Source organism: Heteronotia binoei, chromosome 18, assembly GCF_032191835.1.
Source record: "Heteronotia binoei isolate CCM8104 ecotype False Entrance Well chromosome 18, APGP_CSIRO_Hbin_v1, whole genome shotgun sequence".
In the NCBI taxonomy this organism is placed as follows: domain Eukaryota; kingdom Metazoa; phylum Chordata; class Lepidosauria; order Squamata; family Gekkonidae; genus Heteronotia; species Heteronotia binoei.
Window position 1 is genome coordinate 42,556,692 of NC_083240.1, and position 17,689 is coordinate 42,574,380.

A 17,689-nucleotide genomic window follows, 5' to 3' on the forward strand; every position below is an offset into this window, starting at 1 on the left:
TTGAGATGCTCGCTTGCCAAAGACATGGCTGCCAGCGGGTTCTTGAAATGTGGCAGGTTTCGTTTCCAAGGGGAGAGGGGCCTGAGTTTGAAAAGTGTGAAACGTCTGGACTCCAAGGGAAGGCAAACACAGAGTTCGACACTGGGGGTCGGAGGTAAGCGAGTGTCTGCTGGGTGGAAGCGGGGAGATGATACTCAGGACGGGCAGTGTGCGAATGCTGGTACATCTCCTAGGTCTAGCCAAAGCAGGTATATCCCCAAGGTCCTCAGACTGCGTTTGCCAAAGTTAGGCAGCCATGGAGACTTTGCTGGGCTCATCTGAAAGGCAGTGAGCTTTTGTCACCCCACTGGCTTCTGGAACAAACAGCACCAGGGCTCCATCCAGACAGGCCCTTGGCTTTCCTGCAGCTCTTGGGCCTCTCCTCCACCTCGCTTTGCCTGGGCAAATGCTTTTGCCAGGCAGTGGGAGCTTCCATTTTCCAGCTCCTCCCACCGTTTCTGCTTCTCAGCCTCCCCTGCAGGGGGCCCACCTCCTGCTCACCCCATTCTTGAAGGCCTTCCCTCCACAGTGAAGACCCAAGCAGGGCTGTCAAGTCTATTAACCCGGCTGGCTGGGGCTGGGAGGGAGCTTTCTGGGAGTGACGTCATGTGGAAGTGACGTCATCACACCAGGCAAAAACCATAGAGTTTTGATCAAAATGCTAGAGTGCCATCATGTGATGATGTCACTTCTGGGTGATGTCATCACATTAAAGCAGGGGGGGGGGGGTTGGGGGGGGGCTTCCCCCCCCCGGCCAGCCGGCTGGTGGCAGATCGGAACCCCCAAAATCAGGGGAAACCGTGCCCCGACTGTGGGGTCTGGCAACCCTAGAACCCAGCCTCTGCCGGATGAGGTCCCAGCACTGTCCTTGGTCCCAGGATTCTGTGGCCACATCATAGACATGGCCTTGTTCCTGTAGCTGACAGGCTACATAATATCTAGTCTGGTTTTTCACAAAGCAGGCACAGTGAATTCTTTATCTGAAGTCACTAAATGTGAAATCACTCCATTCTCCAAGATATAAGGACAGATGGGCTCACAGTCTAGCTCAGGGGTGGCCAAACTGTAGCTCAGGAGCCACATGTGGCTCTTTCAAGCATATTGTGTGGCTCTTGAAGCCCCCACAGGCCCATCGGCTGGCTTGGAGAGAGCATTTCTCTCCTTAAATTACTTCTCCAAGCCAGCCAGCAGCTTGGAGAATGCATTTAAAGTTGTTTTCTTTCTACCTCTCCTCACTCCCTATCTATTTCCTTCCTTCCTTCCTTCCTTCCTTCCTTCCTTCCTTCCTTCCTTCCTTCCTTCCTTCCTTCCTTCCTTCCTTCCTTCCTGTCATGTGGCTCTTATGTTAAACAAGTTTGGCCACCCCTGGTCAAGCTGCTTCTGAGGAAGTGAGCAGTGACTTACAAAACCTCATCCCCTGCCACAAATTTGGCTCGTCTTGAAGGTGCTCTGGGACTCTTGCTCTTTTATCCGCGGTGTGAGTCCAGCTTTGAAGTTTAGGTTATGCGCCTACCTACCAATCAGCGAGAGGAATCTCAGACCAGCCCTCCTTCTAACATGCACCTTCCTCTAACCTTTTAAATTATTGAGCTATTTCATGCAGAAACCTCCTTCGTTTTGTCAAAAACAAAAAGCACAGAACTGCTTCAGGGATTGAGGGAGGGAAACGTTTGTTGGTGAGGTTCTAGGTAAATGTATAAAATGTTGTTAGCCGCCCTGAGCCGCCTAGGCGGGGAGGGCGGGATACAAATAAAATCTATTATTATTATTATTATTATTATTATTATTATTATTATTATTATTATTATTATAACGCGGGGCTTTCTGAGGCTGTTGGGACCTCTGGGATTTTGAGAGGGGATGGGGCGCACCAACCTGGAATGGCTGCAACAGAAGGTGGAGTCACACCCAATAACAACCTTCGCAAAATAATCAGAGAAGGGGAACAAAAAGAAATGAAGGGAGGCCTGGGGGAAGGAGGAGAAAGAGAAGGGGGAAGAAAAAGGAAAGCTGAAAGGGGGGAATGGAACCACAAGCCTGAATGCTGACTAGTCCTCCAGGTTCCTCCAGTGGCTACTGCTGGCACAGCCATGGGAAAACCAATCGCAAGCCCTGTCTTACAAAAGCCCCACCCACTTTCTGAAAAGCTCAGTGGGCACCAGGGGAAGTACCGGCAGGCGCCACAGTGCCAAGGCCACCATACTGGGGTACCCTGCACTAGCCAATAGGCCACCCCGCCTCCATCACAGAGACCTTTTCCCCGAATCGGCCAGCATCACCAGGGGAAAGGTGACGACATCAGAGAAAGGCTGCATAAATTCACCTCCCCTGTTTCAAAACTTCGTCTGAACCCTTGTTTCAACATTTGTCAGTCTTTAGAGATGTAACAAGCTTGCAATCTGAGAGGGGGAAATCAGCCCAATTTCAGCAACTGATAAATAGGAAAAATTTCCATTTGTGATTTATCTAAAGCAAGAACGATGCAAAGCAAATCAAAAAAGACAAGTAACATTAAACAAGGGATGTTCTTCCCCGCTTGGTCTATGAGTCATTCTAAGAGAGAACAGAAGTCATGAACTAGCATCAGCTCCTGCTTTGTTATCCTGGGATGTTATCGCTGTTGGCAAAGAAGCAGCTAAAGACATATTTCCACCGTATGATTTAGTTTTGTCCAGTAATAACAAAGGAGGAAAAAATCATATGTGAAGGAAGAGGTTATCTGAGGCACTGATGAGTCTGAGTATCAGAATTTTTGAAAATGGGCATTAAAGTTGAATTAAGTTCTGGAAGGAGGAAGGGAATGCATGGCAAAATCACGGCTAACAGGGATCTGTTTCAAACGTAGCCAGAGAAACTACTTAAAAATAAGTTAAAATATAATATAAAAAAGGTAGTCCCCTGTGCAAGCACCAGTCGTTTCCGACTCTGGGGTGACGTTGCTTACACAATGTTTTCACGGCAGAGTTTTTACGGGGTGGTTTGCCATTGCCTTCCCCAGTCATCTCGCTTTTCCCCCAAGCAAGCTGGGGACTCATTTGACCGACCTCGGAAGGATGGAAGGCTGAGTCAACCTTGAGCCAGCTACCTGAACCAGCTTCCGCTGGGATCGAACTCAGGTCGTGAGCAGAGGGCTCCGATTGCAGTACTACAGCTTTACCACTTTGTAGCACGGGGCTCTTACAAAATATATAATATATTGTATATATACAATATATATAAAATATATTGCCAAACACCCATAAACACCTCCCCCTAAATTCACAGGATCAGCATTGCTGTCAGATGGCCATCTAGCCTCTGTATAAAAACCACCAAGGAAGGAGAGCCCACCACCTCCCGAGGAAGCCTGTTCCACTGAGGAATCGCTCTAACGGTCAGGAAGTTCTTCCTAATAGAATCATAGAGTTGGAAGGGACCTCCAGGGTCCTCTGGTCCAACCCCCTGGACAATGCAGGAAACTCACAAACACCTCCCCCTAAATTCACAGGATCCGCATTGCTGTCAGATGGCCATCTAGCCTCTGTTTAAAAACCTCCAAGGAAGGAGAGCCCACCACCTCCAAAGGAGGAAGCCTGTTCCACTGAGGAACAGGATTGCTTCGTCAATGGGCTATTGGTTGTTTAGTTGAAAGATGAGAGGGGGGGGGGGAGCATAGGAATCACTCCTGCCAAAATGATTATTTTTAAACCTGAGGCTGTTTAGGTCCAGATCATCTGTATCGAAGTCCAGGAGAGGCTGCGGGGTATCGTTGGGGCCGTGGGACTGGAGGACTGAAGAGCTGGATGAAATGACCGTCGTTTGGCCGGAAGGGTGAATCGTTTTGAACTGGAACTGGGGGCCCATCCACAGGCGCCGGTGAGGTCCGGTGTGGGTCACAATTTCCACCTAGAAAAGGATCGCCAAAGGAGGATTACGCCTGAGCCACAGCTAAGCTCTGAAGCTTGTCAGGTCTCTTCGTATCCTCTACCTAATGAACACAAAATATTTGTATCCTGAAAAGAGATCAGCATCTTGGGAATTGAAACATGGAGACTGATAAAAGGTCTACTGAAGAACCACGCCAGGTCTCCCCACCCTGTAACTCTAAGGATAACCTTTCCCATTCTGGGATGTCATTTTTTAAAAAGTGTTCATACTTCTCTCAGTGGTATCAGGCTCCCCCCCGCTGCCACCCCCTCCCTCTGCAGCGCTGCGCCACGCTCCATCACCCCCATCTGAGTGTGCTGTGCCTTGGTGCCGTGCCTGCCCCCTCCCTTCCCTGCCCATCCCTTCCGCTCCGCCTCCCCACCGCATGATCAGAGCATGCCGCGCCTGGAACGTACCAGCTGCGATGCGGCGTGCATCTTATCCTTCATTGAACGTGTGGAAGGAGGAAATCTGAATGTAATCTCCTGTGCGTACTTCAAAGAAGGATAATATGCACACTGCACTGCAGCCGGTATAGCCCAGGAACGGCATGCTCTGATCGTGCCGGTGGGGTGGGGGGGTGAGGCAGAGCGGAAGGGATGGGAAGGGAGGGGGCGGCAGCCGGCGGGCAGGAGGCAGGCAAACTAGGCACTTGCCTAGGGCACCGGGAGGGGGGAGCCCAATTTGGTGCCCCCCTCCCGACTCCCTAGGCAAGTGCCTGGTTTGTCTAGTGGGCAAGCCGGCTGTGGGTGAAGGGGGAAACCACATTTCTTGGAGCCAGCAACACTCCCGGAGGAAAGTCAATGTGGCAATGTTGTGATCAACACCAGTTCTGTGTTTGAGTCAGCCCCGTAGCTAGGGGCCACGGGGGAGGGGGCCACAGGGGGGGCCATCCCTCTCACTCCCAGTGATTCAAAAAGCCTGCTGATCAGCTGATTGGTGGGCCCTTTAAATGGCATGGGAGGGGCAGTCAAACACAGAACTAGGAGGAGTGGCTATGGGAAGGGGGTGAGGGGCCCACAAAACCTATCAGGGGACCAGGCCCCGTGGGCCTCTGGTTAGCTACAGGCCTGGTTTGAGTGACACGTGCAGTTCTGTTTTCAGTTCCCATTTAAATCTGACTAAGTGTTAAGTAGATTATAAAGCACAATTTTCAAAAGGCTCCATGATCCAAGATCAGAAAAGGGGAACGCAACCAGGCTTGGAGGGGAGGGAGTAAACCAAGGCCCCCTCCCCCAGTCTAAATTGACCCAAACTTTCAGAGACGTCTGTATCCCCCTCCATGCTGGCTGTGTATTTGCATAGATGCGTGTCTCCTTGGTGAAGCAAGCACCTATTGTTTCTGTTGATGCTCAAATTTCAGTGCTCTAGGTGACTTCTGATGGTTATAAGTAATTTTTTCCCCTTGATCCACAGTCTTGCTCTCGGGCGATTCCTTCCAAGCTCAGAAGAACGAGAGCGCCCAGGCTGCTCCATCCCGCATTCCCCCCTTCTCGTGGGGGTAACTCAGGCTGACTGCCTGATGCAAGCGGCTCTTTGCTCAGCTATGTAAATTAGGCCACGACTAAAGCATTCTGTATATTTTAAGCTTGAAACCATCAGTGCCGCACAGCCGAGAGGTAAACAGATGCCTCCGCAATTTCACCGAGGGTACGGCCAGATGTTCCTATTCGCTCCCCCCGCCGCGCACAGGACAAACATATTGTATCTACTTCCCAATGACAGCATGCATTACCCACTCTTCTAATTGAGAAGTTGAAGCGAAGGGCAGTGTTTCTTCGCTGCATGCTGTTACCGTTGATAACAACACTTGCGTTCAGGGAAAAAAAACCATACACGCACCGCGGGCTTTAATCTAAAGTGGCTGGCTCAGGCGACACGAGCGTCTTTCGCGTTCCGAGGAGATACAGTTGCTCTTTCCACTTAGCAAAACTTAGAGCATTCCTGGGCACTCCTTGAGTGGCCCAAAGGACTTCTGACAGGGGATTCTCTTTAAAATATACGTCCCGTTGCTGTGGGCGTCCCAAAGGTGCTGGAACATCAGTGTGAATGCTGACAATCCAGATGAGTTCTGCGAATGCCCAAAAGAGAGATACAGGGGGACGCTGCCAGCCACCTAAATATAACGCTCAGAACTCCGGGGTGCCTGTGGCAGGGGCTATCTGAGGTTGACCATTTGGATCCCAAAAACACAGTGCTGCAATCCAAGACAGAGCACGTCCTGCACCTATGACACAACATGGCGGGATGCAGCCAGGCCTCGGATGCAGCGGGAGCTCACGGGAGCACAGCCCCTGAATCTTTCTGAGGGTTCCACCTCCTCCTTCCCACCTTGTCCGCTGAATAGTAGGTGTAGCTGCATAACAATCCCTGGATGAGCTCCACCACCTATTTTTTTCTACAAAATGACCCCTGGATGCAGCCATTATGTTACAGACCCCAGCGCATGGTGCCATTTTCACCTTTATCTGCTGGGAACTCAGTTTTAGCCGAGCAAAAATTCGGCTGACTCTCTTGCCCAGGAATCGGGCACACTGTTTCCATACCTGAGAAAGCCACTCTTCGTCCTCCTGTCCGCTGTGGTCAGAGGCCAAGCTGTCATAGGATTCGTGCCGAGTGATGGGTCCCGGGCTTCCCGGTGGAACCACTGTGGCAAAAGAGAGGAAAGCAAAAATGAGATGCAGCATGGAGTCCAGCTACAAAGATCCCGTTCAGCACCACTTGGGAGAAACACAACTCATTTGCTTGCTTGGGTCCTTTCCTACCCTCCTGTCCAAAAAACGGCCAATTCAGAACAACACAATGCAATTCAAATTTAACAATATGTAACATGTTAAAAATCACACACACCCAAAAAAACACACAGAGAAGAACATAAAGCAGGGGGTGGCCAAACTGTGGTTCGGGAGCCACATGTGGCTCTTTCATACATACTGTGCGGCTCTTGAAGCCCCCCGCTGGCCCATCAGCTGGCTTGGAGAAGGCTTTTCTCTCTCTAAATCACTCCTCTAAGCCAAGCCAGCCAGAAGCTTGGAGTATGCATTTAAAGTTAAAGCTGCTTTCTTTCCACATCTCCTTCTCCCTCCCCCATCTATTTTCCTTCCTTCCTTCCTTCCTTCCTTCCTTCCTTCCTTCCTTCCTTCCTTCCTTCCTTCCTTCCTTCCTTCCTTCCTTCCTTCCTTCCTTCCTTCCTTCCTTCCTTCCTCCCTCCCTCCCTCCCTCCCTCCCTGCTCTCAAACACCTGACATTCATGTCTTGTGGCTCTCAAACATCTGACATTTATTCTATGTAGCTCTTTCATTAAGCAAGTTTGGCCACCCCTGATATAAAGCCAGCACAAAAAATTAAGAGCATGCCTAAATAGCAGCTATCAACCAATAAAACCAGCCTGAGCTACTAGAAGTCCATAGCCTCGTAATGTGTGTTAATGAGAGACCACTTGGGAACCATACAGAAGCAACTCAGATCCCGGAGGGGGCAGCAGCACCCGACTACCTGTCTCTAGCTGCAAGACTGTGGTGGGACATAAACTAGATGTCCAATGAGGCAGCTACCATCCTGGGCTGCTGCAGACACACTTCTGAAAGAGGCCACTGTGATGCTCAGCAGCATGAATCACTTTGGTGCTGGCAGAAAGTGTCCTCAAGTCACAGACAACTTATGGAGACCCTGTAGGGCAGGGGTGTCAAACATGTGGCCCGGGAGCCAAATCAGGCCCCCGGAAGGCTCCTATCAGGCTCCTGAGCAACTGGCAACTGTTTCCTTCTCCCTCTCTCTTGCTTCCTTCTGCATAACAGCTTGCTTTGAAAGGCTTGCTCAATCACACAGGAGTTACAGGGCAAAACCTCTATTTTCTCATCTGGTTGAGGTTCTTCCCTTGGGGAGAAAGGGAGGGGGGAGAAGGCAGAGCTTGTTTTTCCAAGCTCTCTCAATCGGACAGCAGAGCTACTGATCCAAGCCTCTCTCCCTTCCATAGGCTGGGGCTCCTCCCTCCCATGTCCCCTGGGAGAAGGGAGGAAGAGTCAGAACTTCCACTGCCCAGTTCCCTGGATCCCATGGGAGAAATACAAAGAAAGCACCTTGAAGACTAACGAGTGCTAATGTTTTAAGTTTTGTTATTTAAAAATCTTTAATTGTGTTTGTGTCCTTTATAAAATTTATATCTCTGCAACCTAATCTTAAATAGCCTGGCCCAACATGCTCCGACCCAACCCAACATGGCCCAGCCCAACAAGGTCTCGTTTATGTCAGATCCGGCCCTCATAACAAATGAGTTCGACACCCCTGGTAGGGTTTTCAAGGAAAGAGACCTTTAGAGGCGGTTTGCCACTGCCTGCCTCCAGGTCGTTACTCTGGACTCCGCTGGGAGCCTCCTATGCAAATACTAACCAGAGATAACTCTGCTTAGCTTCTCAAGGGATCGAGCTAGCCCTGGCCACCCAAGAGAGGGCATGAACCATTTTGCAGAAGCCAAAACTCATCAATGGTCTCTTGTAAGAACATAAGAGAAGCCATGTTGGATCAGGCCAGTGGCCCCTCCAGTCCAACACTCTGTGTCACATAAGAACATAAGAGAAGCCATGTTGGATCAGGCCAGTGGCCCCTCCAGTCCAACACTCTGTGTCACATAAGAACATAAGAGAAGCCATGTTGGATCAGGCCAGTGGCCCCTCCAGTCTAACACTCTGTGTCACAGAAGAACATAAGAGAAGCCATGTTGGATCAGGCCAATGGCCCCTCCAGTCTAACACTCTGTGACACAGAAGAACATAAGAGAAGCCATGTTGGATCAGGCCAATGGCCCCTCCAGTCTAACACTCTGTGACACAGAAGAACATAAGAGAAGCCATGTTGGATCAGGCCAATGGCCCCTCCAGTCTAACACTCTGTGACACAGAAGAACATAAGAGAAGCCATGTTGGATCAGGCCAGTGGCCCATCCAGTCCAACACTCTGTGTCACATAAGAATATAAGAGAAGCCATGTTGGATCACGCCAATGGCCCATCCAGTCCAACACTCTGTGTCACATAAGAACATAAGAGAAGCCATGTTGGATCAGGCCAGTGGCCCATCCAGTCTAACACTCTGTGTCACATAAGAATATAAGAGAAGCCATGTTGGATCAGGCCAATGGCCCATCCAGTCCAACACTCTGTGTCACATAAGAACATAAGAGAAGCCATGTTGGATCAGGCCAGTGGCCCCTCCAGTCCAACACTCTGTGTCACAGAAGAACATAAGAGAAGCCATGTTGGATCAGGCCAGTGGCCCCTCCAGTCCAACACTCTGTGTCACATAAGAACATAAGAGAAGCTATGTTGGATCAGGCCAGTGGCCCCTCCAGTCCAACACTCTGTGTCACAGAAGAACATAAGAGAAGCCATGTTGGATCAGGCCAATGGCCCATCCAGTCTAACACTCTGTGTCACAGAAGAACATAAGAGAAGCCATGTTGGATCAAGCCAGTGGCCCATCCAGTCTAACACTCTGTGTCACATAAGAATATAAGAGAAGCCATGTTGGATCAGGCCAGTGGCCCATCCAGTCTAACACTCTGTGTCACAGAAGAACATAAGAGAAGCCATGTTGGATCAGGCCAATGGCCCCTCCAGTCTAACACTCTGTGACACAGAAGAACATAAGAGAAGCCATGTTGGATCAGGCCAGTGGCCCATCCAGTCCAACACTCTGTGTCACATAAGAATATAAGAGAAGCCATGTTGGATCACGCCAATGGCCCATCCAGTCCAACACTCTGTGTCACATAAGAACATAAGAGAAGCCATGTTGGATCAGGCCAGTGGCCCATCCAGTCTAACACTCTGTGTCACATAAGAATATAAGAGAAGCCATGTTGGATCAGGCCAATGGCCCATCCAGTCCAACACTCTGTGTCACATAAGAACATAAGAGAAGCCATGTTGGATCAGGCCAGTGGCCCCTCCAGTCCAACACTCTGTGTCACAGAAGAACATAAGAGAAGCCATGTTGGATCAGGCCAGTGGCCCCTCCAGTCCAACACTCTGTGTCACATAAGAACATAAGAGAAGCCATGTTGGATCAGGCCAGTGGCCCATCCAGTCCAACACTCTGTGTCACAGAAGAACATAAGAGAAGCCATGTTGGATCAGGCCAGTGGCCCCTCCAGTCCAACACTCTGTGTCACATAAGAACATAAGAGAAGCCATGTTGGATCAGGCCAATGGCCCATCCAGTCCAACACTCTGTGTCACATAAGAACATAAGAGAAGCCATGTTGGCATTTCGCTGGTATACCAAGACCTAATTCAGCCAAAGGATGAAACCATAGCCAAGAAACCTTATAATGATCAGCTGCACCAGAGCATGTTACTGCCTTCCTTTAAACCCCACTTTTCTCCCTTGTGGGAACCCAAAGGGGCTTACAATGTTCTCCCCTCCTCAGTTTCACCACTGCAACAACCCTGTGAGGTAGGCAGGCTGAGAAGGTGTGACTGGCCCAAGGTCGCCCTGCAATCTTCCACGACAGAGTGAGGATTTGAATCTGGGTCTTCTAGACCCTCGAGTGACACTGACCCACTGTACCACACTGGCTTTTCTTTCTGGTCTGAGCAAGGAGGACATTTTGCACTGACTGCCCCTAGCTGAGGCTGACTTGCATTTGCCTTGCCTTCAACAAAACCTGGGTCTGATGAAGTGCGGACGACTGCACAGAGCTGATGTGAAGGCTAAAACGTGGCACTGTGGATATCTTGGAAGAACAACCAATACGTCATATGAACATATGAAGATATGAAGCTGCCTTATCCTGAATCAGACCCTCGGTCCATCAAAGTCAGTATTGTCTTCTCAGACTGGCAGCGGCCCTCCAGAGTCTCAAGTTGAGGTTTTTCACACCTATTTGCCTGGACCCTTTTTTTGGAGATGCTGGGGATTGAACCTGGGACCTTCTGCTTCCCAAGCAGATGCTCTACCACTGAGCCACCATCCCTCCTGAAACTGTTGGACCTGGGGAGGATCTGGATTCAAATCGCTGCTTAGCAACTAAGTTTATGGACTGACCTTGGCCTCAACTGTATTCTCGGAGCCTTGCTTACCTGCCAGGTACACCCTGGGGACCCTGACCAGGTGGGGAGAGCATTCTGCCACCTAATTTCTGAAGGCTTTTGCAACAGATTGAGGTTCAGGGCTGGCTTAAAAGCTCCATATGAATTTAAGTGGTACTGAGTGGTAAGTTCTAAATTAAAATGTATAAAGTTACTCCCATTCAGCCTTGTGTTGCATCTTGTTATAACTGCCATGGCTTATTCCAGGATAATGATTTCGAAACAAAAAGGTCGCAGAGAGCATTTACCAGTCAAAACCAGAAGGCTTTTGCATCTGTTTAAGAAGTTAAGGACCGATTTGCTCCTAATGCATACAATGTTGGCAAGTACAGGAACATCCTTGAGAAAGAATTTGATGAAATGAGCCTAAACTGGGTGCTCATTGGATGGCCTTTTTTAAATAATATTGTATTTCCTTCTAATGTGACAAACAGCTTTGTAAGAATTGTGAAAAAAGTAATTTTGATCAAAAGTTTTACTAAATATGTTAGCCAGCATATCACAGTGTTTGGTCATTTGTATATTCTTAACTATGAACTGTGATCACATTATGTTGCTGTTTTTTCAACAAAACCTGGGTCTGATGAAGTGTGGACGACTGCACAGGGCTGATGTGAAGACGAAAACATGGCACTGTGACTATCTTGGAAAAACAACCAATATGTCCTAAAACTGTTGGACTTGGGGAGGATCTGGATTCAAATCACCGCTTAGCAACTAAGTTTACTGCATTGACCTTCGCCTCAACCATATTCTTGGAGCCTTGCTTACCCGCCAGGTACACCTTGGGGACCCTGACCAGGCGGAAAGGGGGTATTGAAGAAGTCTTAAATAAATAAATAGATGAGATGGAGGGGCATCCCTTTGCTTCTTAGCAGAAAGGCAAAACTAAAAATGTGATAAAATTTAAAAATTGCCATTAACGAAGTAACACCATCAAGACCTTCGGGGTCCACAGGGTCAGAGTCCTGCCTGAAACCCAGCACATCTTAAATCTTAAGCAGAGCTCAGAATTTGTTTGCTACACAGATGCAAAGATATTCCCAGGCTGCCTCTCCTCACATTTTTCAGCCAGCAGCAGCAACGCACAAGCAAAACAGCTTCCGTAAGAGCTGACAACTCGAGAAGGGATCTCGCCCCCCAACAAACGCCGTTGTCAACGATACAACGCCTGATGCAAAGTTTTCGGAAACTGTCCACTTTGGGAGATGCAGAAGCCAAGCTAAGCGGCAGTGACAAAACTTCTCCCCCGGCGGCGGCAGGGCGCCCGCCCTCGACAGCCGTTCTCCTCTGGCTGGGGGGTGCCAGAACCGTCATGTCGTTTTGACATTAATGCAACTTATTTGAAGCTGCCTCAACAATTAAGTTGGCTGAGATCTTTTTGGCAGGTGGGAGCAGATGATTTACATCTCGGAAGCAGCTGTTTGGTCAAGCAGCCATCTTTTATCACCGTTAAGTGAAATCTATAACTGAAAGACACAATGGCGTGGAACGCCCCCCCCCCCAATCAGGACACCTTAGGGGACGAAGAATTTGTCTACAGTTTGGGGACGTCTGGAATTAAGGGTGACAGAATGAATGTGGGGGGAACTGGGGGATGCGAAAGAGTTGTCAAAACGAGGAAAGATCTGGATTAGGGAATGACAGGGCTGTGGAGAGAGATGGAAGTTTAACACTGGCTCGTGGCCATTTTTCTGTGGGTCATTAAAACGAGTGTCAAGAAGGCTTATGGTGCGGTCAGCGTTCATCCTATCGAGGGAAGAATTAAAGCTCCAAAATTCATTTTTCCTGACGCTGAATGAGCTAAACTGCTCTACTCCCTCCTGATGCTACTTTTTAAACCAAGACAGACATTAATCGTTGAAAGGAACCCAGTGCATGCTGGAGCCACATCTAATGCTGCATCAGGGCTGCGACCAGGGGTCGCTTTGTAGAAAAAAAAAATAGGTGGTGGAGCCCATCTAGGGATTGTTATGCAGCTGCACCAACTATTCAGTGGACAAGGTGGAAAGGAGGAGGTGGAACTCTCAGAAAGGTTCAGGAGCTGAGCTCCTGCTGAATCCAAGGCCTGGCTGCAACAGTGTTTTCTACATGGGGCCTGCATTTGAAGATGGTTCGGCACCTGCCGCGAAACACACAGTGTCCTAGCTATTGAACGAACGAATGAATTTATTTATAACGGTCATAGGCCAGCAAACAATTCATAAAAGTCCAATTCATAACCAATAAAAGGTGATATAAATATACAATACTAAAATATGATACCACCTAAAATATACAAAAAATACAAATACAGACTTTAAGGCACTGACACTGAAGATGTAAAATTAGTGTTAAAACCAAGGATAAACTAAAAAGCCTGTCTAGACCTCTTTGTTTCTTCCCTTAATAAATAAATTGTTTATTCACTGCCTAAGCCAGCATTTAAAGCATTAAAACCATACAAAATTAAAACTGGCCTAGCTACTGGCTGGGATGGGCCACATGAAAAAAGAAAACCAGACCATACCTCCACTGTGGTACCCCTCTGCTTGCTGCCAATAGGATCTGGCTCCATGTTATGCACTAGTTATTTCTTCTCATGTTATGTACTAATTATTACCTCCATTGAGATGATTTTCAGTGGTCTCTTGCCTTACTGGTCTCCCCAAAAGGCAAGGCATGGAAATGGGTTAATGGAGAGCAAGCAGAGGTTGACTGCCCCAGCTCCAGCCTGCAGGGCCTACTCCTAGGGGTCTCCCTCCCTTGCCACCAGCTCCACAGACATCCAGCATCAATGTCTCACACCCTGTCAACAAATGACCGAAGCTGGCCCAAGATCCCCTGCTAGCCAGCTCGTGGTCCCACAGACCCCCCACCCCACCCCGCCGATGCAGTCTTTCCTAGAATCTCATCCTCAGGGATGAATCCCCCGTCCACAAGCCACCCTGAACAGAAGTGCTTTCTGACAATCACAGGACAAGGGGACATGGGATCTACACTATGAAGCAACCCTGCCAGAGGTTCCCCGGCAATTCCTGGCACAAAGTGAACTAACTGCACTGCAGAGACCAGGGGTCAGGAATCTCCAGAGAACAGACCAGGGACTTTTATCTGCGTTGCTCCATGAGATATGCAGGGCCTGGTGAAGGCAGATTCTGAAGGCTCGTGGAGGTGGGCAGGTCACCTGACTTGCTTTCATATGATGTCCGGGTGCTACATGGGGAATCACTGGAAAGAATCTTGTTTTCAGTGGCCCAGACAATGTGGTAAACTACCAGGAATTGCAAGCCATAAGATCAGACTCCACTCTGAGATCTGGCCACCACCAGAAAGTGGATGGAGTCTGGCTGTTCATTGTGTTGGAGTGACACTCGTAGTATGGGGTAAAAACTAGAGCATTGCCCCGATACGGTGATGTCACTTTTGGGTTCATCCTGGATGTAATGTCATGGCATCAGCGCAATGTCAATTCCCTCCTCCCCATTTTGCTCTTGCTGCTCAGGGGAGCGGGAGCCTTGGTGTCTCAAGTGGGGGGTCACCAACCAAAGCAGAAGATCTGGCATTGCTAGACCCCACAGTGGCTCCACCTGCCTGGGAAGCCGATTGGCGTATGCTGACAGGTTCCTAAAACCCTTGGGATAAGCCTGGAGTTCATCATGACAAGACAAGACTCACTGGAAAAGGCAACAATGCTAGGGAAAGTTGAAGGAGGTCAGAAAAATGGAAGACCCAACACAAGATGGATGTCTTTGATCAAGGAAGCCACAGCCTTCCGTTTGTAAGATCAGAGCAAGGCTGTCAATGGTGGGGTGTTTTGCAGGTCATTAATTCACAGGCTGCTATAAGATGGAAGCAAACAGCACTGGAAGGCACACTGCCTAGGCCAGAGGTGTCAAACATGTGACCTGGGGGTCGAATCAGGCCCCCAGAGGGCTCCTATCAGGCCCCCAAGCAACTGGCTGTCATCTGCTTCCTTCTCCCTCTCTCTTGCTTCCTTCTGCATCACAGCTTGCTTTGCCAATCTCGCTCAATCGCACAGGAGCTTCGGAGCAAAACCTCTATTTTCTCCATTGGCTGAGGCGCCTCCCCTGGGGAGGAAGGGGAGAAGGCAAAGCTTGCTTTGCTAGGCTCTCTCAAATCACACAGCAGAGCTACAGAGCCGAGCCCCTCTTCCTTCCATTGGCTGAGGCTCCCTCCCTCCTGGTCCCCTGGGGAAGGAGGGAAAGAGCCAGAGCTTCCTTTGCCCAGTTCCCTGGATCCCATGGGAGAAAGACAAAGAAAGCACCTTTAAGACCAATGAGTGCTAACATTTTAAGTATGTTTTAAGAGGGGGGTTTTTGTTACTCACTGGAAAAGGCAACAATGCTAGGGAAAATTGAAGGAGGTCAGAAAAATGGAAGACCCAATGCGAGATGGATGTCTTTGATCAAGGAAGCCACAGCCTTCAGTATGTAAGACCAGAGCAAGGTTTGGTGTAGTGGTTAAGCGTGCGGACTCTTATCTGGGAGAACCGGGTTTGATTCTCCACTCCTCCACTTGCAGCTGCTGGAACGGCCTTGGGTCAGCCATAGCTCTGGCAGAGGTTGTCCTTGAAAGGGCAGCTGTTGTGAGAGCCCTCTCCAGCCCCACCCACCTCACTGGGTGTCTGTTGTGGGGAGAGAAGATAAAGGAGATTGTGAGCCACTCTGAGTTTCTGATTCAGAGAGAAGGGCGGGCTATAAATCTGCAATTCTTCTTCTTCTTAAAAAAATCTTTGAGTTTGCCTGCGTCCCTTATAAAGTTTATATCTATGCTGCCTGGTTTTAAATAGGCACACCCATGGCCTGGCCCAGCAGTCTCATTTATGTCAGATCTGGCCCTCATAACAAATGAGTTCAACCCCCCTGGCCTAGGCCATAGGCAGCTGTACCTGCGCCTGCCAGAAATTCCCCTGCCCTGTTCCACACTGAGGTGCGCGATCTGCTCTCAGACCCAGGGACTTTCCAGTCCCTTCCCTGTCTAACCTGTGGCAGTGTTCCCTTGCTGTTCTCTTGGGTGTTAATCAAAGCTAAAAATTACACAATTTAAGCATGGCCCCCAACTTTCGAGGTTGTGTTTTCCGGGGGGGGGGGAGGAGGAGTGTAGAAAAATGTTGCTCCAGGGGTAAGGAAACTCAATGTGTGAAGTTTTTGCCCGCCACAACATTTTTATAAGGGAGCTATAAAACAGTTAATAATGGGAAAGAGACACAAACATAACCGTAAATAGATGCTGGCGCCTCTGTGACACAAATAGTTCAGTTGTGTTTTAATAAATCCCTATAACGCATGAAATAATGTGAGCCGCTATGTTTACAGTTATGTGCAGATCTTAATATAGACACAACGGATTTTCAACCTTCTGCATATGCTGGATTTCCCCCACATCGCTACTGACGGACAGCAAGCATGGCTGGTCTAAGAGACATCATAGTTCTGCCCGCTTTCATGTGTACGAAGCAGGATGCAAATCTAATAAAAAGATAAATAAATTTGTCTCGCGCTTCCTTCAGAATCCTTGGAAGGCCCTTCACACTGAGACTTTGGTGCTAACCTACCTGAAATGTCTAAGATCAACCCTAGGGGAAGCTGCCTTATACAGAGTCCATAGCCAGTCCAACTAGATGAGGGTCCCCAGTCTTTTTGAGCCTGTGGGCAGCTGTGGAATTGTAGCACAGGGTGTTGGCTGCCTTTTTTGTAGAAAAACCCCAACAGGAACTCATTTGCATATTAGGCCACACCCTTCACATCACCATTGTTTCATGCAGGGCTTTTTTGTGGGGAAAGCCCAGCAGGGACTCGTTTGCATATTAGGCCACACCCCTGATGCCAAGCCAGTCAAAACTGCATTCCTGTGCATTCCGGTTTAAAAAAAAAAAAAGATCTGGGTGCAGCCACAAAATGGCCGCCATGCTTTACCTTCAGTCACCCAGTGAAGATCCTTGTGCTGTTGGGGCAACTGCCACCAAAGCAACATTTTTGCTAAAAAATCTGCACTGCCAATCAGAAGCCTTGCTGAAGAAAAGCCCCACATGGCCCTGCCCACTTTCTAAAAACACTTGGCAACCACCCAGAAAGATGTCAAGAGGTGCCATGGTGCCCATGGTCACCATGTTGGGGAACCCTGGGGTCTACGGGATATGGCTGTTAAGAGGGTCATACTAGGATCTGGGAGACCCAGATTCCAATCCCCATTCAACCGTGGAGCTGGCGAGGTGACCTGGGGCCAGTCACCCTCTTGCCAGTCAGTCAACCAGGTTTGATTTCTGCAGAACTCCTCCAAGAGCCAGTTTGGTGTAGTGGTTAAGTGTGCGGACTCTTATCTGGGAGAACCGGGTTTGATTCCCCACTCCTCCACTTGCACCTGCTGGCATGGCCTTGGGTCAGCCAGAGCTCTGGCAGAGGTTGTCCTTGAAAGGGCAGCTGCTGTGAGAGCCCTCTCCAGCCCTACCCACCTCACAGGGTGTCTGTTGTGAGGGTGGAGGGTGAGCCACTCTGAGACTCTTCAGAGTGAAGGGAGGGATATAAATCCAACTTCTTCTTCTTCCAAGAACTCAAGCGATTAAAAACAAACAAACTTGGGAATGCAGCACATTTTGTTGGTGTTGCCTGTCAATGCTCTACCTTGGCCTCCGACGCAAGGGTACAATAGATGTTC

General features: G+C 49.2%; 1 protein-coding gene across 5 annotated transcripts in view; it reads right to left on the reverse strand.

Annotated features, from left to right (window-relative positions):
• Nucleotides 1-17,689, reverse strand: part of BCAS3 (BCAS3 microtubule associated cell migration factor) — an 831,824-nt gene that overhangs the window by 406,283 nt on the left and 407,852 nt on the right. For all 5 annotated transcript variants that reach the window (XM_060259085.1, XM_060259086.1, XM_060259088.1 and 2 more), the window contains 2 exons: nucleotides 6,492-6,592; nucleotides 3,728-3,924 (listed from right to left, as the gene is read on the reverse strand). In XM_060259085.1, coding sequence (XP_060115068.1) covers nucleotides 3,728-3,924; nucleotides 6,492-6,592 — 298 coding nt within the window. The remainder of the gene's footprint in view (nucleotides 1-3,727; nucleotides 3,925-6,491; nucleotides 6,593-17,689) is intronic.